This window comes from Hydra vulgaris, chromosome 06 (assembly GCF_038396675.1).
Source record: "Hydra vulgaris chromosome 06, alternate assembly HydraT2T_AEP".
Lineage (NCBI taxonomy): Eukaryota > Metazoa > Cnidaria > Hydrozoa > Anthoathecata > Hydridae > Hydra > Hydra vulgaris.
The window spans coordinates 25,259,786-25,286,421 of record NC_088925.1 but is presented as its reverse complement, the minus strand read 5'-3'; the positions used below and the strand labels follow the sequence as shown (position 1 = coordinate 25,286,421).

Sequence of the window (26,636 nt, the reverse complement as noted above, 5' to 3'; positions counted from 1 at the left end):
AACTGTATTTATATGAATTCATACCCAGCGGGCACAGAACATCCACTGGACGTCTTGAAAACATTCTACGGACTTGTGAAGTTGCTTGGAAGTCATAAAGGTGTTCCGTGGATGTCTGTGCCCACTGGGTAGAACGTCTACAATAGATAAGAGCTAAGAATTAGAATGTAGCTGGCTGAATATCGCTGAGCTTACAGAAGTTTATTAAATGATACAATTTTTATTTATTTTTTTGTTAACTTACAGCATGATTTTGTTTACAAACTATATGAAAACAATAATAATACATCATGAAATAGTTACGCTTATATTCAAGTATTCATACTTAGTTTAAACCTTACAATCATAACATAATTTTTTAACCTAAACATATTAAATAAATTACAGAGAGAAATAAAACATAACAGACTAAAGAAAATATAATCAACTGTTTACAATTAACCTGCAAATGCATCTTCTTTTTTTTTCTTTTTTTTTTTTGTTCAGTATATATTTAGCTTTTTGAGCTTTAGTTTTTTCAACTGTTTGGTAATGCCGTAATCATACTCTGCCATAATGCTCTGGTTTTTATGTTTGGATATCTGGATAATTTAATTTGATAAACATTAGCGCTGATGCGTGCTTGATAATCAGGTTGCAAGAAAATGAAGACAATTTTACGTGCCAGGCTTCCTCAACTAGGCTTTGCTTCAAATAGGTTTCCAACCACTGATAAAATGCTTAGAAGATTTCACTGGCTCTACGTTAGCAAACAAACTAGGGTTTTAGCTAACTTTGGTGAAAAAATGCTGAAGAGTTTTTATTCTGTTCTCAAAGATTTTTATTAGCTCCACCAAGATGAACTACAAGGTTGGCTGTTTCCAAGGCTGAATAAGTTTGAAGAAGGATAGTGTAAAGAGTATTGGCGACAAAAAATAAAAAGTGTTTGTATTCTTAGAGAACTGTTAGACTTGCATGACAACGCTAGACTTGGAAACACTTTCATAATCACAGAGCAGCAAATCAGTAACAAGATTAAATATATGATTAATAAGTGTGGTTTTTAAAAAAAACAAATGCTTTTAGTCTACCGTAAAAAAGCTACAGTAAGAAAGTTAATAACTTTCTAAATTAAAGTAACCTCTTATTTCCATTCAAAAGACCAATATCTTTAACTTAATAATATGTAACCCAAAGAGGAAAAGGTGACCCGAAAAGAGGACACCTAATTCCAGAGACACTACTTCAAGGGGACATGATTAAGATAGCGGGTATTAATAACAAACTTTATCAAAATGCTAGTAAGCTTAAGGAGAAACTACAAATCATAGAAGATATAATGCGATTACAAAATAAAAAGTTAAGAGTCAGGAGAACAATAGGAAAGGTAGAAGATCTAGAAGACAGAAAGTTTGAAGCTTCCAGACATACAGATAGTGACAGCGTTCCAGACTTCGATAAAACTTCTATGACCATTACACAGACCTGAAAGATTTTAGAGAAATACAATTTAGTCCTCAGCTGAATATAGGTACCAATCATAACAAGATAAGGTATTGTTATTCGATCAGGGACCAGTTTTTTTAAACATTTGTTGGAATTATAACTTTAAGATCATCTATCAGAATATGGATAAAGTAAGTAACATAAAGCTAGTAATTTACTATGATATTAAAATTCTAAACCAGTAAAAAAAGAATTTTTATAAGTCACAAAAGGATTGCTAAAATACTTTTTGGCCATAAAGATGAAGTTTTAGACTTTCTGCTTAAAATGTTAAATAATGAAAACTCCAAAGAAAGTGACCGGGCTATTACTATTGAAAATATCTTAAAATACTATGAGTTGTCAGATCAGATCATTGAGGTGTGTGCTAACATCATAGCTAGCACTACAGGGAAAAAAAGGAGCTATAAAAAATGTTGCTATTCATGGTTTTAGGTGGCCTGTTCTCAGGTCAATGTACATACATCATATGAGACATATGTGTCTAATGTTATGAAACCTTTCTTGACACAAAATAGTTCTAAGAAAACACCAAGAATTTAGTTAATTTGTAAAAGTCGTCAAATTTAAATGGCCCCAGAATGTTTTTAGGTACTCTTTTGCACAATATTTCTAAAGAAATTAAATTAAATTAAGACACTTTCCAGAGAGAAAATTGCAAGCATCTTTTCCAGCTACTGGTTAACCTCCTTGGCGCACTGATATCTAATTTCTCATTTAAGCAGCCAAAAGCTCACTTTGACGCCAGATTCATAAGTGGCTGCTTTAATGAGTAACTGCAACAAACTATGTTATTTTTTCTCATAGACTTTTTCAATAGACTCCATATTTTCATAAATACTTTCTGAACAGTTCAATGGCAACTCAGGCTTGTTCAAATGGTCTAAGTTCTTTTACGATAGCTTTCATATATAGTTCTGTTTTCTTTTTTCTTGAGACTTTTTAATATGGGACTATAATGATTAATACTTATACCAAACACCCGTACCTGCTTTACAGGTAATATTTTCTTCAAAATCAAAAATTCCTGGGTTTGATGCCCTATAGTCATTGCAATATCGATAAAAAAATAAGTAATAAAAAAGAAAAGTGATGCTAGCGTTCTAGTTAAATGCTTAATAGATTGTTTGGCTGTATAATGTACAATAAAGCGTTTTTGAAAACTAACTAAATGAATGTTTCTTTTTTGCGTTCACGAATACACCTACGTTTAAAGCACTTTAATCATCTAAAGGATAAAAATGAGAGAGAGAAAAACAGATAATGCATTTGATTTTTGTTCCGAGGCATATGCATTTAAATTCTTGCTTATATGCCTTATTATTGCCCCAATCTTCATTTTTTTGTTTTATGACAAAAAATATTTTTTTGATTCAGGGCCGTTTCTACCATTTGGGGAGACTAGGGCGGCACGATTTTTAGGGCGGCAAATTTTAGAACCAATTTTAAAGGTATTTTTATTTATTCTCAACATAGTATTGAAAATTAAAAAAAAAACGTTAAGAAGGGGACAAAAAATGCTTAACATACTATCTATAAATATCTATTTAATTTTGAGAAAAGACATTTTTAATAGAATTCTAAATTTTAAGTTATACGCATTTAAAACTGTCACAGAAGAAACGATAGGTTCTTTCCTGACGCAAGTTTCGATGGCTGTAACAAAAAATTTAAAATTCAGCATGCAATATCTTTACCTGAAACTAAATAGATCTTTATAGGTAGCATGTTAGGTATTATTGCTCCCTTCTAAACGTTTTTTGTTTTTTTTGAATTTCTTATTTATTTTATAAACGTCATTCCTTTTGAAAAAAAAAATCTGCCCGCTACGTCGTTGGACGTACCCAAAAGAAAATCAAATAAAAGTTTTTTAACTTGTTGAAAAATAAAAAAAAGAGTTTTTTTATCTATACAGCAATTAAAACCAAACTAAACAAATTATACTCGGTTAATTGTCTGAAACGGTTAGAAAGAAATTGAACTCCGGAAAACATAATAGTATTCCGGTTTCATAATGTTTATCAACGTTTATCAACGTTTACCCAATGTTTATCAACAGCCACAATTATTCCATTAGTTAAGTCTTATAAAACATCACTGGAAAATCCAAATAACTACAGAGGAATCAGCATTCTATCTATTTTTACAAAACTTCTCGAATATCTTATTGTACACATATGTCCAGATATCACAGAGAGTCATTCACATCAATTTGGGTTTAAAAAAAATAGCTCTACCCAACACTATAAACATAACAATTCACCTGTATATATATGCAGTTTAGGTGCTAACAAAGCTTTTGATAGTTGTAACTGGGAAATACTATTTGAGAAACTATATTATCAGGAAAAAATCCCACTATCGGTAGTTCATACCATTTCATCGTTATATCGGGCAGGTACTGCTAATGTATCATATCTTGGATGCACATCAGAAGAGTTTAGGTTGTCTCAGGGAGTTCGACAAGGGTCTATACTTTCACACTTTCACCTCATCTTTACAATATTTATACTGAAAATCTTTTAGAGAAAATTGTCTCAGAATCCAAAGTAGGAACTTCAATAAATGGTGTATACACTGGTGTCATTACGTATGCGGATGATATAATTTTGCAAAGTTCAACTATATTTGGTCTTCAAAATCTTATTAACATCGTCCAAAAGTATGTAATATCAAACTAAATGCAGAAAAAACTGAATTTTTAATATCTGGAGTAAGCTCGATCATCAATAACGTGATTTATGTTACATACGTATCATTTTCTTTATTTGTTTTTTTTTACCTATAACTTATGTAATTATTGAGTGTTTAATAGAATATATATATATATATATATATATATATATATATATATATATATATATATATATATATATATATATATATATATATAATTCTGCGATTATTAAAAAAAAAATAATAATAAACAGTTGAAATACTTTGATGGAGATTGACTATTGAGTTGTAAAACTTAATTAGAAACTTGAATTTTTTTATTTCGTTATGTAGAACTTTATTTTTGAAATACTTTCTTTTATTAGGTTAAAAAAAATTTTAAATGATTATATCAGTTAGAACAAATTTTAGAATTTTCTTTTCACATACACCTTGAGTAAAATATTTATCAAGTTTAGTTGTTTAACTATCATCAGGAGGAAAAATTAGTTACTAACATCAAGTATATATGTAAATATATCAGTAGACTCCCCCAGTTTTATTACATAAGACTGCGTATCTTTTTAATTACTTGCATTTTGAATTATAAATAAGGAAAGAAAAAGTTTTAAATATGAAAAATGAAATTTTGACTGTCCTTTTAACATACACCCTGCCTAACTTGTGTTTTATTAAACTTAGAATATAGCCGCTCAGTTCAAAATGTTGCTTAATTCGCAAGTTTACTCCAAAGAAATTACGAATACACGTATTCATAGTTCCGAAAATATCGTGCGCGCGCATATTTAAAATAATGATGTTAAGATAAATTATGATGTTAAATTAAATGAGTAATGTTAAGATAAGCGTGCGTATGAAACTTTCGGAACTGTGAGGAGTTGTATTGAATTTCGGAATGAGGAGTTGTATTGTATTTCGGAACTGTATTGAAGTTAATCCATTGGAGAGAAATATTGGACAAAAACATCACTTTCTTTATAGTTGGAAAACCAAGTATTATATTAATGGTGTATAATTTTTGTTATCATAATATCCTTTAGATACAAGAAAGAATAATAGAGAGTTATGTTCTTGGATAATCAAGCATTTGTGGCAAAAAAAAAATTGAATTTTTATATCTAGATTTTGGGCTTATCAATTACAAATCATCAATTAGCCAAATTGTACATCCCCATATGAGACTTCTGAGAATTATTATCCCCTTTGTTTTCAAAGGGTTTTATCTTCCTAATAAGATATCAAAGTAATAAATATGTTTTTGCTCCCCTTTTCTACACAATCTTTTAACAAAAGATTTTTCTTGGAATATTATGAATTGCAAAATCAAGGCATGGATACTTTACAAAGATTTCTTATTTGTCTGGTTTTCTGTCTTGAAGAATGTTTTTAAATATCAATAGTACATTTAATTGTGAAACCTTTTCAACTGCTTCTTTTCTACTTTAGTTTTATCGTTTTACTGTGTATAACAAGAATTTTTTTTGATTTAACTCTTTTAATTACACGATTGTGTAGGCAAGTAATAATGATATTTTTTATAGTTTGAATCTTCTTCAAACATTAAAAGATTTTTTTTTTTTAATTTTTATTTATGTGCCCCAAGAAGTTCTTACGGTCTTATCACAGAGCACCGCGTATGAGCATTTAATTGGAAGTTCACACCTCCTACCTGACCGATGTCGCAAAACTTGCCCAGAGGTGGAATTTGAACTACGGAGCCCTTTACTTCTGGGGCAAGTGTGCTACCACTGCGCCACGGCTGCTCTCCGTGATGTTGTCTCCACTTAAAAGTGTTGTTGTTCAACACCTTAAGTGAAATAATGTTGAACCATTTTTAAAATATTGTTAACCAACACTTTCAAATATGCTTTGAATAAGCCTAAAAATTGGATTTCTAATTATTTTAAATTGATCATCACTGTTCCTTTGCTAGGCCATCAGAGCACTGAGTTGAACACAATGTTTGATGATACAAATTTAAAGTGTTATAAAGCACATGCCTTTTAGTTTCTTTGTTTTAATCTTCAAAAACGATTGCAGAAATTCGGTGTTCTTGTTATACTAGTTGGAAAGACCATATCATATCTTTTAGTGCCTATTATATAACAGGCTTAAAAAATTTTTTAACAAAGACTTAATTATTTATTATTGTCAAAAGGCTTTATTACCTGTGTTTGACATGCGGGAAATTCGGTTGAATTTCACTTAACTGGCTGAATTTCAAATATGAGCTCCAATCTAATAAAACTCTTTGAATAAAAAGTTTTTACAAGTTTGTTATAAATACTTATGAGTTTGGTTTTAATTTTAATTCAAATATAATAAAAGAATAATTTCGAAAAAAGTCTTTGTTAAACAGCTAAATATTATAACCTATGTATATTCTATGACATCTATGTAAAAACATTATTTAGCATTGTACAGTTATTACAATAAGTTTTTTGACTCTTAGTAAGTATTTATAAAGTTTATTTATAGTTAAAAGTTGTTTACAAAATTACATTAAAAAATTTACACAGTAAAGTTAAAAAACTATTATTTGAAGGTCTTTGTCAGTAATTATTGTAAACAGGTTTGTTTCCAGGTAGTTTATAATAAAAGCTTATTCAAACTCATACTTCAAAATCCACCGAAAGACGGCTAATCTATAATATATGAATAAAATCAACATCAAACATTAAAATTTGTTCCACAAAGTATCTTAATGATGAAATATAATTTTTAGTAAACATGTTCGCAGAAAATGGACACGATAGATTAAAGCTTGAAACAACTGCAAAGAACTATATTCAAAAAAACAAACAACCTTTCTAATATAAATTAAAATAAAACAAAAACAAGTTAACATATGGTTTAAATTTGAACTTTTTTTGAATGAACTACTTAAAGCCTGTTTATACCTGTGTAAGGTTACTGAATGATGCATTGTTATGACGAGATCCAATCCTAGACCGTTTTTATTTGTTGTTTTAGATAAAAATTGTTTTTAGACTATTATGCAGTGACTTGTTATCAACTTTAAAAAATTATCTTCAAAAAATTATTAAGCTTGATGGCGTTAGTACAAAATACCTTGTCTCACTTTTCTAGCAACGCTTGGGTTATTTGTCAACTCTTTCATTACAGCTACTAAAGATTTTACAAGTGGATATTGTACGGTGGTTCTTATTTGGTGTATAAAGGAGATTATTATGAACTATAGGATAGTTACCCTAGTTAATCAGTACAACTGAGTTCTAGGTAGAAAATTGATCTTGGTAAAGGATGGTCTTTATATGACACAATGACATCGACCGCATAATAAATCTAAATTTTATTTTGTTTATTTAATTTTAACAAAACTAACTGCTAAAAATCTAAACTTTAAAGAAAAAATTGTAAAATTTGTTAGTAACCTTATTTTACTAGAAAAGTCAAATACGACTTTACAATTCTAATGGTACGATGTATTGAATCTTTTCAAAAAATTCCCTAATGTAATTAAATATGTAAACTTGCTTCATTTTCCTGCAAAACTTGATGCTTTAGGTCGCATCAAAATGTCTAAAAATTGTAGAAAAAAGTCTAGAATTGATCAGCTATTGTAAACTTGAAATAGTTTTATGCTCTTCTGTAATATTTGATCAATACAAAATACAAGGAGCTTATAAATTTAAATGCTATCTATATCATCATCAAAATCCTTTTTGACTAAGAGAAAATATACTTTATGCAGTGTTAAATGCGCAGACTCGATTACATAAACATAAGAATCTTCACATAGATCGAATGCATGACAAACTTCACTTGTTTTTAGAAAATTCAAGTTGTTTTTAGAAATTTCAGGTTTTGAAAAATTCAGATCGTTCCGCTAATTAATAATCCTCTCTGTTTATTGGAAATACGAGAAGAGTTATTTTAACTATTTTTTAGTAATTTTGGCTTTGAATCAAAATGCGGTATAAGATTTGATCGAAATCATGAAAATGTGAATTGTATCGAAAAACAAATAGATAAAGCAGCGTTAACATTTCCATCGTAAAATTTAATTTGTTGAAGTGTATAATAAATGTTTTAGTTATTATTTATAAAAACAGTCGAATATTGAAAGTATCAAAATTATTATCAAAAAACTAATAATTAAAAGCAACATTAACACTTCCACTATAAAATTTAACTTGTAGAAGTGTATGTAATAAATGTAATAAATATTTTAGCTATTATTTATAAAAACATTATTTATAAAAACAATGTTTTTTTATAGTCGTTTTGTATAAGAATCAGCAACTTGAAATAGTTGAGTTATTAGATTTTTTGTGTTTCGATGAAGCAACTTCATGCAGTTGAAAAAGTTGTTTAAAATGAGAGGAAGTGCAGATTTTTATGAACGAATATAATTACAATTTTTATTCATTAAAGGAAAAAAATAATTTAAAAAATATTTGCAGTATACTTTTTCTTCCCAAAACTACCCCAAAGGAGTTCAATAACCCAAAGTTTGTACTTTTGAGCACCAATCATCTGTTCAACCTTGGCTTATATAGAATGTTATAAGTTTTTAAGAAAGAAAATTTGTTATTTTTTTTTACTACAAATACAATAGACTTTATTTAAAACTCAATATTAATATAGCAATCATGTCTCAAAATCTCACCTCTTTTAAAAACGATAAATTTTATGGTAACTTTGAGAAGCAACAGGTTATTGTACCAACGAGCTATTGACTCATAACTTTTTGAAAATGGTTTATTCACCTATATGCTTTCAATAAATTAAAAGACTTCAATGGGTGGCTTTTCTTAATTGAAGATATCTTTAACTCAAAATGACTTTCGACAGAAAAATAAAACTGCAGTTAGAATCGGTAGCTATTCAATAAATAGAATTTTTTAATTTTAGTTTGTCTCTGATAGTTGTTTAATATATGGAATTTATTTATTTGTGGACCCTGAATTAAACCAAGTCAACAGCATTCACTAAAAGACCTTGATGATATGACATGCAAAGGCATAAATGAGTTTATTTCTCTAACGAAATGTGTTGCCATAGCGTCCACAGATGCAAACACAATAAAAGATATAGAAAGACGTTTAGAAAAAGTAAATCAATTTTTAAAGACTACGTATGGTTTGCATGGCATAAAAAAATCAAATGCTGCTTTACACTGTATCAGCTGCGTTTTGTATCACTTTAAAGATAACAACTTGCTCTTTCCATCCGAAAATATGTCATACTTCACGTTACTCGCAGAATGTCAAGAGACAATTGAAAATCTAATCTAGTATCTACCCGAAAATGATGAGAAAAAAAAACTTAAATACAATACTCTCAAAGGTATTGAATCTATATATTCTTGGATGAAACATTTTTTTGGATACGTACAACAAAATAAAACCAAAGAGTGTGCTATGAGCCAAATTAATAGAGACCGGGTTGTGGTTAAGTGACTGGTCTCAAATTATACTTCCCGTTGAATTTAGAGAAGGACAGAAAGTCAAAGCATACCGACTGCTTTTTTTGCAAAAAAATGCTTGTGAATTAAAGAAAAGAGTACATCACACAACAATATTTCTCAGAAATATTGTTGTGTGACGTACTCTTTTCTTTAATTCACAAAAAATGATCAGGATGCAAGTTTTACATTACGTTTGGCTGACTATGTAGTTGACCAGTTTACGCAAGATGTTCCAAGTGTGAAACAGATCTACAAAAAAAGTGATAATGCTGGTAAGAATACGATTATTATAATTATTGCTAAAAATGAAAATTCTTTTAATTTAATTGCATATTTGATGAAGGGGATATTAATTTAGGCTCTTGTGATGAATAATGCTGTAGTTTGCTTTTTTATCCACTCTAGATTTTATAAAATATTATCTGTTTTTATTTTAGGAAATTATTCAGCTAACTTATTTGCCAAAACGTTGTTTTATATTTGCAAGGTGAAAGGCATAGGCCTCTTAAGATATGATCACAATGAGCCACAAGAAAGTAAAGACCAATATGATTGCGAAAGTGATGTTGCTAAGAGATATCTTAATGCATATATTAACGCTGAGAATAATTGTACGTCAGCCCAGGATATTAGGAAAGGAATTTTGTTTTTGGAGGTTCAAAAGATTCAAAAGTATCAGTGGTCGAAATCGACCAGTTAAAATCAGTTAATCATAGCAAGATAACAAATATTAGTTCAATCCATTCAATTTCATATAGCATAAATGAAATGGCGCAAAGAATATACTTTAACTGTGGTAAAGGTAAAACATTTCAGTTATCAGAATTAGAACTCGTTGCTGGTTTAACAGAGATAGAACCTTTTAATGGTGAAGAAATTTTTAGAGCAAATAGAAATCAAAAGAAACAAAAAGATAGATGACTCCAGTATCAAAAAATATAAGACATCACGACTCACTGCAGTAGACACCAGTGTGTCTACTGCAGTGATTCGTCATGTCTTATATTTTTTGACACTGAAGTTGACCTTCAAAAACATCAAAATGAAAATGACCACAGCATCCATAACAAAAATACATTATTGGATTCATATTTATTACATCATGCTAATTTGCTTATTTGTTTGTTCAACTCCAAATCTCTCAAAAGAATTGTTGCTGAAGCAATAGTTACGGAAAATAAGTTGAAATTAAAGCGCAATATCGATGTTACAGGATGGGTTATACTTGTACGTAAGCATACAAGATTTACAACCAAGCAGAAAGATTTCTTATATGAAGAGTTCATAGCAGAAGAAGTAACAGAACATTTTGTATTTGCAAATGACAATCAAAATTTAGTTAGCGAGATTTTAGTCAATGTTGAAAAACTAAATAATGTTAACGTTGAGTAGTTTGTTCTTGTAGCAAACAGTTTTAAAAATCATACAAATCACTCTGTTGGTCAAATAACCTCAATATTTGATCATGATAATGATGATGATGATGTGCTTATCAACCTCATGGTTATTATCGGATAAAACCTTTTATTAGCCATACCCCAAACAATAATTTGTGGAAGACAGGTGTAACATCCACAAGATATTAAACATTCCTGAGCAAGGACATATGGAACATTTTGTTTTTAGCATAAACAACATGGAAGTGATAAACAAATGCTGTAGAGAATTAACTAATATTTTCTATTAAGCATACTCAGTTTATAGATATAATACTTTTTATTATACATTCTTTTATAGTGTAAGAGGTTGGTGGGACTAGTTAGAGTTTAAAGACGAGTTGTTAACCGGAATATTTTGTACAATTCCGGAAAAATAAAATTCTTTCGAAAGGATATTGAAAATCAGGAATTTTTTTTTTTCGTACCGAATTTTACGAAACAAAAAAACCCGTCAATGTTCATTTCGCAAATGCTACTTACGAAATGTAGCCTTTCACAAGTTGAATTACAAAATAAAACTATTTTGCTACATACGAAAGTAGTGCTTATGGAAGTCGCACTTGCGAAACGAGCTCTTTCGACGTTTCGAAGTCTATAAAAAAATTTTGTTGGTCAAACGGATATAGTTGTGAAAAATAAAATTTTTATATACCAAAATGTTTATAATGAAATTTTGTTTTCAGTATTGCAACATATGAACATTTTAAGGTTTTTATTTTTTTAAATAATGATAAAAAACTAAATTTCTTTCTAAACGAAACTCTTTCGCACCGTAACAAGCGAAACAGTTCTTATCGGAAAAAAACTTACAAAACGCGGCATAATAAATATATTTAATTACTTTTTATGAATCAAATACGTATAATTAACTAAGTAATTAAAATACTAATTTTTTATATGATATTGATAAGTTTCAGTTTTAAACTTCTATAAAGGAATCAAGACTTTCATAAAATATACTTTTTAGAATGTCATTTAATGAATAAGAATTAAATAATGAAGATAACTTGAACAACGTTAACATACAAATGAAATTGTGAAATCGGGAAACAATTCCTTTGTTAAAATCAAAAAAAGACCTAGTTTAATGCTAAAACTTAGTTATATAATAAAATGCCTGAAAATAGCTCTCTTTTGTTTTCAAATAGTATAATTTAATGTTTAGTCAGTTTCAATTTTTTAATTTTTGAGGTGCTCTGTTATATGCTCCTTTGCTTTTATTACCTCAATAACAACAAGTAAATTTAAAAAAATTTAAACACAATCTTTTCAATGATTTTTTTTTAATGTTTTCCTTAATAAATAAAAAAAGTAAGGATAGGAGGGTGGAAAGGGCATTTGTTGTCCCTTGTACCATTGGCCATGGAAAATGCTTTGATTTTCAACATCCCAACGTTATTGGGACTATACAACTGCTGAAAGTTTTAAAGCTTTAGCTGTTTCGGAGAGAAGTAAAAAATTAGTTGCGAGATTTTGTAGCAAATAAACGTGTACATACAATACAACTCTTCCCCGGGTCTTTGCGCCTGGAAAAATTTTAACATAGAAGCTCACCAGGACTATACAAGCGCTAAAAGATTGTATAGTCCTGGTGAGAAGAGCTATAGCTAGTCTGAAAGGTAGTGCTAATTTAATTGCAAGATTCAGTAAGAACTGACAACAGTCAAACAACGCTTAAAGTTCAATTAAGATTTGGAATGGAATCAAATATTTTACTAAGTTTTTATATATGAGAATAATTATTGTGAACCTCTAATTCTGCTATGCCAAAGGCAATAAACAACTGAGTAGGAAGTTAATCAAAGTACTTGATAAATATAAACATATATAAACACGGGCATAGAGACATGTTGCGGAGGGAGCGTTACCCTTTCCCTCAAAACTAACTCAAAGTTTCAGTTTTTTCTACTTAAATTTTAGCTGCGTTAGGCCGCCTTAATTTCTGTTTCAGCCCCCTTCTGCATCCTAACTTGCTTAACCTTTCTTGGTCACTGTATATATATATATATATATATATATATATATATATATATATATATATATATATATATATATATATATATATATATATATATATATATATATATATATATATATATATATATATATATGTATGTATATCAGATACTTATACATGTATACATGTATAAGTATTATACATGTATAAACTATTGAAGAACCATTTAAAAACATTATTTTATTTAAATAATAAGTAATAACACTTTTTTGTATAACAGTTTAATGAATGCTTTCGAGTCTATTCCGTAAGCGCCTTTCCGAAACGCTTCTTCCGTAAGGAACTGTTGTGCAAGTATTCTTTCGAAATGATTTGTTTCGCAAGTTTCTTTTCGTAAATGGTTTTTACGGAATTATTATTATTTATTTATTTCGTATAATGCATAACGGAAGGTGAATTTGCGCAAGTACAACTTCCGCAATAGCAACTTGAAATACAGAAGATAAAAATGCAAAATTTTCGTAAGTTTTTGTTTACGGCGAACAACCCTAGTTTAAAGTTACTTTTATCAATGAAAATTGAAGCTATTTTTATTTATAGAAGTTTATATTATTTTAATTTTAGTATTCAGATTCTTATAATTTTTTCTTATAACTAATTTTTAATTCATATAATTTATTCTTTGTCTAAACTTGATTGAGTATTTGATTAATTAATGAATTTAATATAAAAAAATGTCCCTCATTCTTATATGTATTTTTGATAATAATAGAAAAATTTATCCTGATTAAGGAATCGTATAAAAACATAAGTCATAGAATGCTGGTGTAGAAGGTAATTTAAATCTGTAATTCCTATCTCTTATTCAAACAACTTATGCATACATAAGTTGTTTGAATAAGAGATAGGAATTACAGATTTAAATAATTATTCATGTGGTTATCAATATACTGATAACCACATGAATAATTATTTTATCATTATATTTATTTATAAATAATTTTATAAAACGTACCGCAAAAACAAACATTTTAGTTAAAATTAACTAAACAACTTAGTTAAACAACTTACCATCTTAACTAATTAAACAACTTGATTAAACTTATAGAAATTTGTTAAGATTAGCTGTCACAAAGAAAATAAATAAAGCCATAATGGCTTGTTTAGAAGCGCTTAGCTATCAGGAGACCTAGATCTGCTTTCATAATTGGCTGAAGTAAAACAATTCCAATTTCTTATTTCAGCATATACGTTTCTATTATATTAAATCTTTTATGAGTGTATTTATATATCGCCCCAAGTTTTGTCTGATCCTAACTTAATTATATCTATAATTATGGGCAAATCCAACAAAGGCAATTTTAATTATTTGGGACCAAAACCTCATTTCAACTTCATATTGCACTAGAGATACATTTTATGATTGCATATTTAATTTGAATATTTAAAAATTCTTTAAAAAATTATATAACAACCTGTAATAAGTTAATTGAACATTTTATTATATATTACATCCAAATGTTTTATCCAACATCTAAAAAAGTTCATTTTTTTCAAAAGCCATTTTCAATAGTTGAAAATTTTATCATAACATTTACTATTGCTCCATTATTATCAAAATATTAAATTATACCAGGAAAAATATCTTTTTTTAAAGTTCACAATGAAAAATGCATCAGTCGTGTGATCCCTTTCTTCTAATGGTTCACATAATTGGAAAAACATGTTTGCAGTTTTTTCTGGGCATAAGAAAAGCAGTGAACATCTAGTAAATTTTCAGTCTTGAAAAGAGTCAATCGTTTTGACATCAATCGTTTTATTGTGTCGCGACTGTGACACAATAAAAATTGATGCCAAACTTTTGCAAAATCTAAAAAATGTCATTTTCTAGATTTTGTGCCTCGAAGAAGATAACTGGTGCTGGTATGGCTGAAACTATTATGAGGCAATTAGGCGAGATGATTTTATCTATTGAGAACTTATGCGTTCAAGGATATGAAAATGACAGAAGTATGAAGGGATAAATTAAGGGTGTCCAACGAAGAATTTTAGATGTCAATCACCGAGCATGGTTTATTCCTAGCTTTGCACATACATTGAATTTGTCACTTTATAATACTGTTATATGTTGCTTAGAAGTAACACCCTTCTTTGATTTGATGCAACGTATTCTTTTCTGCATCAATTCATCTCTGGGAAGAGCATCTGGTAATTTAACACGGGTAGATACACGGTTTATTGCAATCGTTCTTTCTAGTTTTAAGTTTGTCGTTTCTCTGGTTGTGTAGTGTGACGTGTTGTTAGAGATCAACATGACTAGTAAGCAACTTCAGGCAAAAAATCAGATATGTATGACACCATAAATTATCTTGAAAAAACAAAAAAGTTTCTCGTAAATCGCAGAAATGAAATGGAGTTTAAGTTAAAAATGGTTGACGCAGTCAGTTTAGGAATACATGCACTTTTTGAACCCGAATCAACCCGTATCAGAAGAAAGAATAAACAATTTAAAGCAACAAAAGTTATATTGATATTTTCATAATAAGTGATGACATATTTAATCACCGTTCCGGTTTTTACAAAGGAGAGCGCAGCGCTAAACTAATTAAAACTAAAACCGCGTGGGCACTATACTATTTTTAGACGTCTAAAATATGTATTAATAGGTTTTAATATGTGTTTTAGACGTTTTAATTAATCTCGTTAGGACTAATTAAGACGTCTAAAAGGAATACTAGACGACTAGGAATTTTCATTGCGTTCTCCTACTGAAAAACCGGGACAATTGCAACCCTAATCCAAAGACACTCGCAAAAAGCAAGTAAGAGATAAAAAATAGCGCATTGTAGCTCAAAACTTATAATATTTTAATTAATAACAATCCATAATTGCAAGGTAAAATATTAGAGTGATAGCGGACCGAAGTTTGCAGACAGTCCAACAAGAAAACTACACGTTATAACAAATAAGTTTCGGTTTACTAACGTTAGTAAACCGAAACTTATTTGCGAAGCTGATGTAACTAAATTTATTATTCTTGGTCAGCGGAAACGCAAAATGTATTATTTATCGAGATTTAGAAAAATAAAGCAATTTGCCCGAGTAGTGAAAAAAAATGGACGCACTTTTTGGCCAAAGACCTATTTCATTGAAAGCATTAACTGACTTTTCTAACCTGTAAGTTAAATATAATTCTTTTAACTTCAAGATTCAGTTTTCTGAGTATATTTAATTTGTTTGAGAGGAAAGGAAAAAGATCTTAAACTTTCAATTAGTAAAATTCAGGAAATAAGTGAAGATTTTTTTTTTAAATTTAATAAGAAGAATTTATTTTAATCATAAGCGCTTTTACCATTGCATCGATATCGTATTAATTACTGCATGTAAATATTAGATTTTGAAAATTTTATGCATCTTAGTTTTTGAGTTCTTTGTATATTAACTTTTGTTTAGTTTTTAAATTTGTTGTTGATGAAAAACAGACCTTTTTTTTTAATAGTGATAGCCACGCAAAGAAGCATTTAAAAAATGTTTATGCTTGTCTTACTCTTTCAACAATAGTGGCTGGTGTTGGAGCGTTTGTTGATATTTACACAAATTTTCTGGCAGTAAGTAGTAACAATTAAAACTTTTTATAATTTCTTATATATATATATATATATATATATATATATATATATATATATATATATATATATATATATATATATATGCACCAAAATATAAAAGCACATATTGCAATAATAATATATATAAATATATTTATATTATTACATATATAAATATATTTTTAAATATAATAGTATAAATATGGGTAATGTTGCAGAATAGTGGCGTAAAATAGTTTCATTTTTTCGCTTGTTGCGCTTTCGTGTTGTTGACTTGCTCAAAGTGGAGACTTTTTAATATAAACAATTGGAGTATTTATTGGCTTAAGTACATAGATTGACTATCTTATCGATTGCTGCTACAAAGCAGTACTGCTACATCAACTATCTTATAGCCTGCTGCTACAAAGAAGTGCTGCTACATCGACTGAGGGTTTGGTATGGGGCAGCGATTTTTTTCTTTTATTATTTCAATTAATATTCATAATGTTTAAAAAGCCTCCACTGACGAGAGCACAACAAGCCAAAAAATAAAATTATTTTACGCCACTATTCTGCAACATTACCTAAATATGTACAGTACAATCTCTCTAATTCGAATTTTATGAAAACAAATCAAAGTTCAAATTAGAGAGATTTTCAAATTATAGAAAGTTGACTTTTTATCAGCTATTCTTGTCAAAGTGATGCAAAGAAATCAATCAAAAAACAAATAGCAATTCTTAAAACTAAATGCAATATATTTTATGTGCTTTGAACTTTTACATTTTCAAAAAAAAGTCAGTAATAGTAGATTGTCTTTTATGATCTTGTAAATTCATGTCAATGACACAATTTATGTAAAGAACCTTTGTCAAATTATATCCAAAGTTAGAATAAAGACTGTAATTTTCGAATATAGTGGTAGCATGCATTGTTTTGTTCAAACTTGGTTTTGTAGCGCCAAAAAAAAAAACTCAGAAAAACTTGCGTTTAATATGATATCATCATTGAAATTTCATGTGTTAAAACTAAGTTTAGATTTTTTATTATTATTGTCTCACAAAGCCAAAAGGGCCACTATTGTTGAGGAAGCTACTCAACTTTTTAATTTTTGTTACAACCTTTACTCGACCTTTTAACTTTGAAACACAAGTCTTGATGAATAATGATAGTTTTCATTTACTCAACTAGATTATTTATTTACTAGTTGAAAAGGAAACATCATAATAGAAGAGCTAATTGAAATGAGTTCCCTTGGTACTGAGCTACTACTCATACGCAGCCAGGATTTGAACCTGCAATCCTGCTGCTACGGCCAATAATTATTCTAAGTTTTTAGCAGCGCTAAGGCATCTGCATAGAGATACAAAATAGTAATATGTATACATTTTTTCTTTTAATATCTTTTCAAGATCAAAGTTACAAACGATTTGAATGGCTTGTTTCACATAAAATTTAATTTTTATTTATTGACTTCTATATAAAAAAAATAACAAATATAATTTATCTTATAAGTTTTGTTTATGTAAATGTATTCACTTACAATATGTAAAAAAGTTTTTTGCCTGGTATTCTATTATTGAGAAAGTAAGCAAACTTAAATCCACAGGTTCTCCAATACGTTAACAAGTAATTTAAATCAAACATGATAAAGTAAAATTTGAATCAAACATGATAAAGTAAAGTTGATACAAATATGGAAATCAAATGTCAGAAATAGAACTATTATAAGTTAAAAAGTTGTAAATTCTTTTTTTGGATGTTTGTTTAATATTTCAATACTATATTGGCTAAATTAGCCAAGATTTATTATCTGCAACTAAATTTTAAATCTTAAATTTCAGCCAATAATTGTTTATATAAGTGATTATAATAAATTTGATAAGTGCTATATGATTGGGCTGCAGTTATTAATACAGTTAAAAGTGCACAGATAAATTCGTATCAGTTCGTTAATGGGTCAATCGTTAGCTGGTGTATTGGCACCAGCTTTGGTAACCATCAGGTGATGATGATTGATTTGAGAACATCATTTATTTATTTTTTAATTTAGTGTTTCTTCTTTGTATACAAACATAAAATGATGCCATAGATAATTTAAATGCAATTTATAAGCCTAATTTATATCAACATATCATATTATATAAAAATTTTCTAGAATATGGTTCAAAAATCACATTACAAAATTTTAAAAATGCAATATATATTTAGTTATATATATAAAATATAATAGTATAAATTTAAAGATGGGCTGATGTTGATGCTATTTGTAGCGAACCATTCATAATTTATCAAATGATCTTTCTTTCCACAGACTAAACTTTTTACTATTCTTAATTTATATGTGAAGTATCTCCAGGCGATATAAGATAATTAATCACAACCATTATTTATCTTGTAATCGCATAATTTTTTTAATTATTAATGTTTTTGTTAAAAATATAGAGTGTCAGTGGTCTAGTGTCACTGTTTGGATCTATTGGTTTTTTGCTAGCAGTAGCATGGACTGAAAATAAACCAAAAAACCAGTTACAAAGACTTGGTAAGAGTTATTAAATGTAGATAATATTATGTTTTATTTATTCATTTAGAGTTTGATTAATAACCATTTTTGATTTGTTTAATTCTATATTTTTTTATTCTGTTTTCATTTTTAGGCTACTTGATGGGATTTTCATTTTGTGTAGGTGTGTAGTCTTTACATTATTATTGTTATGATTACTAAGTTTTTTAAATTTTTATCTAATCTATAATAAAATTTTTGTGTGTATATATATATATATATATATATATATATATATATATATATATATATATATATATATATATATATATATATAATGTAAAATATAATGATATAAAATTGATATAAAAGTTATTTAGATCAGTTAAATAAAAAAAGATTATTCCTTTGCTGATTATTATTTCCATGCTAAAATAAACAGAGAACTCTTCACTCAAGGTTTTTGTAAATTAAAGTTAACATGAATTTATTAAGATCCTATAATTAACTCTTTTGCACCTAAATTTAATATTTGTAAATTGTAAAAATCAATGTACTGAAATTAATAGGTAGCGAAAAAGACATCATAAACCAAAATAAAAAGCTGATATAACAGTATTTTAGATATTACTTTTGTTTCGAGAAGTTTCAAAAGTTCTTGCAAATAAACTTATGTTTCACAAAAGTCCGAGTTTTTTGTGTCTTTTGTATTTTGCAAAACTGTTTTCTGGTAACCACCAAACATTATCTTGGTCACAAAGGGTGGTGGCTTAAATCAAATTGTTTTCTATAACATCTTTGAAGTTTGTTCATAACATCCAATTTGGTAGCCAAACATTAAGTTATTTGTCGAATCATCAAATCAAGCAGTTTTGGTTGAAGGCTTGTCAAATCCCTTATTAATTTATTATCACAGTGTTGTTAATGAACCATTTCCAAAAGAGTTAAATAATAATAGTTAAGGAGTAAAACTCAGTGAATACAGAAAATCAAGAAATAATAAAAAATTATTAATTAAAATTAATTTTTATATAATGAAATTCCTTTTTTTTTTTAAATAATTAAAAAAGAAATCTATTTTTTTATTTTTTATTTTTTTTTTTACAATAAAAAAGGATTATCTCTTGGTCCATTGATTGGACATGTTATCAAAATCAATCCGACGTAAGTCTAATTTATGCAAGTGTTTTATATCAAATCTAGTTTATGCAGTTTTTTTGTATTGTATTAGTAGCAGTTAAACCATTTAGTTTTAAGAAATGTTTCAATGTTAATAAAATTTAGAAAATTTATATTTTTAACGTTCTAAAAAAGAAATAGTTATATAAAAGCAGAAGCTTGTTTTTATTAATAAAATTAAGTTTATCTTTATTAAATTTATCTGCATGGTTTAGAATTGTGGCGACTGCTCTTTTTTCAACATCTTTGATTTTTTTGTGTTTTTCCCTGAGTGCATTATGGGCAGAACAGCGAAGCTATCTTTACTTGGGAGGTTTGTTTAATTTTTTTTTAAAGCTTTTGCATTTATTTTTTATAAGTAAAAATAAGCTTATTTTTGTCTTATTTTTTAGGTACTCTACTGTCTGCAGTGTCATTGATGTGTCTGTTGTCTTTTATAAACATTTTCTTTAAATCAGAAATGATTTATCAAGTATATTTATTTTAGTTCTTTTGAAAATGGTTATGTAATTATTTTATTATGTGTTATTAAATCATCGTATAATCAATATAACTTTCAGTTTCCTATGTACAGTGGCTTACTTTTGTTCTGTGTTTTATTATGTGTTATTAAATTATTGTATATTCAATATAACTTTCAGTTTCATCTGTATGGTGGCTTGCTTTTGTTCTGTGCTTTCATTTTGTATGACACTCAACTCATTGTTGAAAAACGAAGAATGGGAGACACTGATTTTATCTGGTAAATAGTTATATATATATATATATATATATATATATATATATATATATATATATATATATATATATATATATATATATATACTTTTTTTTAAATAGTTTAAACCACACAAACAGTTATCAGAGCATAGTTCCTTATAACTACTTTTTTAGTTTTGTGATTTGACCCCAGACATTATTAGATTCATTCCAATGCCTAGATGTACATTGGGTATATCAGCGAAAATTAAAAAATTATAAAATACAGTTTGTACAGCTTGTTAAGAGCCAATCAGATCTTTACATCCAAAATGTAAGAGAATAAGTTATTTTCTATTAAATCATTTATAAAATCAATGTGTTTTAATCAAAGCGATCCGCCTCGACTTATTTTAAAAAGGCCTTGCTAATACTTGTAAAGGTTCTGCACCTGTAGTAAGTTTAGTTTGTTTTGAAGTTTGTATACTTTTTTTGTAATAATTTGAGAAGCACTTCTTAACCCTTATCTGACCCTTTTTTTTATATATGATGTATAAATACTATTACTGCTAATACTTTGTTTCCACGTTTGTGTCTCATTCCTATACTAATCTTTGATACCAAATTTACACACTTTTTCATGGAATGCACACAACTTAAAAAACTTACTACCTTACTTATTAATTAGGAAATAGTACACTGACAAAAAGTAGTTTCTGGTTAAGGTAGTAACAGAGTAACTGTTTTTAGTCCAGTCTATTGCTATCCTGACAAATAGTTTTCCTTTTAACAAATAATCAAATAAAAAAATTTTCTTTTAACAAATAATCAATTAATGGTAAGATATATCTTACCATCAAAAACAATTCTTTCAGCATTTCTTTATAACAAATCTTTGCACCTTTTATCATAAATTATAGAGGAGACTGGGCAGATTTCAGACTGGGTTTGAGAATGGATATTTGTAAATCTCCCACCCTGTTAACATTGAAACAATGTTGTCTATGGTCGATATGTTGGTTTCATATACTCTTAGCTTTAAAACAGTTAGGTAACAGTTTCCTGCAAAAAATTTTTTTTTGAGTAGAACAGTTTTTTGGTTCTTTAATATAAAACTTTTGATTCCAAATGAATCATTCAGATCCTAGTTATGAACGCCAGATTTAGTGCAATTTTTTGTAGAATAAACGGTTACCTGCGTACATTTGTGAATGTAAGTATAATTTATAAATGATTATAAAGGACAAGTGGTCTCGTCATAAGGACATAATTTAAGTGTTATTTGAATGATACTTTTCTTTATATAAATGAAATTAAATATATTATGGATATGTGTATGTATAGACACATACACGATATATTATTGATCAATAAATTAATGTTTATTGAAAATAATTTTTAAAAAGATAAATATTGCTTGAATCAATCTTTTTTTTTTTTAGGCATTCCGTTGATTTATTTTTGGATTTTGTAAACATTTTCCGAAGACTGTTGATCATCTTAGGAAATAAGGTATGTATTTATATAAATTAAGAGTATAAATAAATGGTCATTTAAAAATAATATTATGTTATGTTTATTATTTTTTTGGGACCGGTTTTCTATCTTAACTGCATTTTTTTGTAATATACTAACGAATATGTATTCATAGGAAGAAAAAAAGAAAAACAAACGATCCGAGTAAATTCAAGTTTTTTTCGCGTGCACAGCAAATTTTTATCTTATGAATTTTTTCAGGTGTAAATCTTTTGTTTTATTTTAATTGCATTATTTGGTTGTTTTTTTTTTTTTAAATGTCGCCCTGTATTTTAGTATTGATGCCATGCTACTTAAATCATCATATTCTCCTTTTTTTCCCTAGCAATAATAGGACTTAGATGAGTTTGTTGCCATTGCTATCATATGATTTGATATTGTATTATTTTTAACGATTTCTTGTTGATTTTTACCATTAGATAAGGTTAATCCGTCTGCATGTATAGTTTTTAATTGGTTTCTAAGTTGGCACAGTAAACTTAATTTTTTCTTGAGTCTTTTTTTTCGAAAGACAAAGCAGTTAGTTTCCATTACGGTTTGTTCTATGTTCTTTTCGATTACGTGAATTATATTTGACAATTGCTCGGCTATAAATTTTTCTCGTTCGTAAACATCTTCCTATAAAAAACAAAATTTAAAAACTGTTTCAAACACATTAATTTGGTTTGATAAGAATCTTTTAATATTCTAAAATTAGCAAATTAAGTACTTGTTTATTGCATAGTAATTGGCACAGTTCTTCTTTTTCCTTAAATGCTGTATGAAGCGATTTTCTTAAATAATCTATTTCTTGTCTCATCATCATCAAATTTGCCATACTTCAAGTCTTCAATATAAATTGAAAATAATCACAAAAGACTGCTTATACTTTTGTAGATATTAATATTTAATTAATGAATAGTATTTCCATTTTCTTGCTTTTAATAGAGCAGATGTTGAGTTTACGTAGCCATAACTCTTATCTGAGTTTCAAAGAATCAATTTAAAAATAATAATTTATAAAAAAAATCCGTTTGTGGCGCCCCCTGGGTTTAAACTATATCAAGTAGATTATTTTCGCACTTGATATTATTGTATAAGATCTTGATAGAACTACATTACCAATAAACTAGAGATACAACTAAAGTTTTACCTATACAGGTAACTAATGGTTCAATTTATTGTCCTAATCTTGCTCCTAAACTTTCAGAAATTCGCTACAGTATTTTATGTAAAATTGTATAAATTTATGCTGATTAGCGTTTTATTAATTTTTTTCTCTTTATTATAAGGATGCTTTTATAGGACCAAAAGATCTTATCACAGCACCTAAAGATTTTTTTAACCCAGATAAAAAAAACGTATATAAAAGTACACATTTTTTAATTCTATAATGCTATAAATCTTAAAACTGTGATGTCTGGTTTGTATTGAACGCAATTTTGTATATTAAAAATTAATGAATCTTAAGTACATCTTGTAGTATGAAAATAGTGGTATATCATATCAATCTAAAAATTTCAGTATGTCAAGTAGATTACTAATAATAATGCATAGCTTTAATATTTAAAGCGAAATCTGTTTTACCATTTAAGCAACTCTATTAATAAAGATTCAAAAGCATCGATCGATCAATAACTATCGATCGATCAATAACTAAGTATTTGGTATGATTAGATAAATCTTAAGTTTACAGTATTTGAATAAAAAACGTTCTTAAACTATTTATAATTGAAAATCTTGAAAAATAGAACAAGTCTCACGTTTCCTCTAGTGCTCATTTTTTCAAGTTTTTTTTTCGCTTTTTAATGTGTTGACATAAGAAATAATTGAAAATTAATTAAATTTTTATGAGTTGATATATATATGCATATATATATATATATATATATATATATATATATATATATATATATATATATATATATATATATATATATATATATATATATATATACCGTAAATATATATATATATATATATATATATATATATATATATATATATATATATATATATATATATATATATATATTAGGGATATGACTTTTTTGCAACCTACTAGGCCTGTATCGTAATTCAATGAACTTTTATGTAAAAAGAACGAATAGATGTTTCATTTTGACATATTTTGAAAAAAGGTCACCCCAAAACCAAAAAATCGAATTTTCAATAGGTACACTTTTGTACAGTAAATGAATATTAAAGGCTGAAGATGTTGTAAGAGTCATACTCCTGTTGTTATTTTATTTATTTATGCAACATGTACTGTGATATAACAAAAAACATTATGTGATATATAATTATACAAGTATTACAAAATTAACAGTATCAAAGCGTCTAGTACAACAATATACATAACTGTCTGTGTCTATAGGCCTACTGTGTTTAGTACATGGGTCACATGATGCTCACGTCTCATAAAGAGTCTAGCGCTTATTACTTAGAATGAATCGAAGTTGCAGTTTGTCTTTCTTTCTGCAGGAAGCATACAGGTCTTGCATCACCTTGATTGCACGTTCAGCTATCTGATTACTTCGTGGTATGTCGATGACGGATGGCTCTTTCTTCCAGTGATTTTTGAATGACTGCAATGCCTTTTTGTAAGGCTTCAATACATCAGATAAATTCTTGAAGTCATTGTCATTGTACTTTTGACTACTAAACCAATGTTCTGCCCACTCATATGAAATGAACCTGCAAACCTTCTCCAAATTCTTTCTCGCTTCAGGCATAAGAATGAACGCCAGAATGGCGAGAATGGCTCTTGAGTTCCATCTGGCATTGCTCATTTTAGGAATGTTCTGAAAGTGAATCAGAGGGAAGTTTCTTTGTTCTTCATAGAACCTAAACACTCTTGTTAAATGGTACAAAAACTTCATATCGTCTCTCCACCCTGATTTATCAAGAATTTCTACAGTTCCATTCACAAACTTATCCTTCAGTTCATCATACTTATTCAACAGTTCAGACACAAATGGGTATTCAATGTTTGGAGATTTGGTATCACCCCCAAGTTCTTCGTCCATCACCAGACGGAGAATCCTGTCTAGTACGTGATGCTGACAACCGATAAATTGTGGTATTGTGACACCCTTTAATTTAAACATACGTTGCAACTTCACAACAACTCCATTTCTCTTCCCAGTATTGACGTTTGTTGTATCAGTAATGATCATCTTAATTGAATTCCACAAATTGTATTCATCAATAAGTTTGGCAATTTTTTCAGCAACAGTTTCAGCTTTGCCATCTTTTAAACGCAGTGCATCAAGTTTCACGTCAGTTCTTTCATTCTGAAGTACAACTACCTGATATTCCTTATCATCTATTCGTTTGCCGTCAAAGTGTAAGGACCACTGTTCCATTTTAAGTTGTTGTATCATTTCTTTTTTTAATTTACCTGCCTCTTTGAATATGGACTTGTAAATTGCTGATTGACTTGGAGTTGGAATATCAATACCTTGTTGTGATAATACATTGCATATTTTAGCAGCTTTCTTTGTGGAAACTCCACTTGATGTAACCATACTTACAGCAAATTTACTTTTGTAGTGCTTTCTAGTTTTTTTCTGAGTGTCCTCATCATCGTCTTTATCACCGTCGTCGTCTTCATCATCTTCACTCTTACTTTTGCAGTTTTCAGATTCAGTACCACTGTCTGTGGTAGACAGGACTTGTGATGTGGAAGGTATTGCTGTTCCAGACTGGACTTTCCTTCTCTTGGAAGGGTGAATGGTTTCTTTACTTGCCACTTGTCCTGTTGAGTACCCCACCTGTCCTTTACTTTCTTTTTGTAGGTGGTATAGACGTTTATCTTCCGAGGATAACCACTGGCCATTCACTTTCGTGATGTCAAATAATGCATTGAGAACATCATATTTTCCACGCTTGACACATTCATCATAGACCTTCAGCACCTTCATAAGCTTTGCTCTTATCACTTGATCAGACACACGTGGAAAATTCAGTTTATTGTCCCACAATTTTGTAATTTCCTTAGAAATTTGGTCTATTCGTTCTTTTCTTCCTTTAACATATGCTCCGAGAAACTGGTATCTTCCTACGATCTGCAATTGAAGTGGTATTCTGGATTTTTCATCGAGTGAATGTTCTTCTACAGCCACGCTTCCTCTTCTTCTGTGTGACTCTTGAAATC

General features: G+C 28.3%; 1 protein-coding gene across 1 annotated transcript; it reads left to right on the top strand.

Moving 5' to 3' along the window:
- Nucleotides 1–16,009: 16,009 nt before the first annotated feature.
- Nucleotides 16,010–22,732, top strand: LOC100201793 (probable Bax inhibitor 1). Its single transcript, XM_065799700.1, has 10 exons — nt 16,010–16,168; nt 16,491–16,599; nt 19,027–19,123; nt 19,239–19,268; nt 20,200–20,248; nt 20,479–20,576; nt 20,656–20,735; nt 20,905–21,005; nt 22,405–22,474; nt 22,614–22,732. Exons 1-10 carry the CDS (start codon nt 16,107–16,109, stop codon nt 22,644–22,646), a joined length of 729 nt encoding a protein of 242 aa, XP_065655772.1. The 5' UTR covers nt 16,010–16,106; the 3' UTR covers nt 22,647–22,732.
- Nucleotides 22,733–26,636: the final 3,904 nt, after the last annotated feature.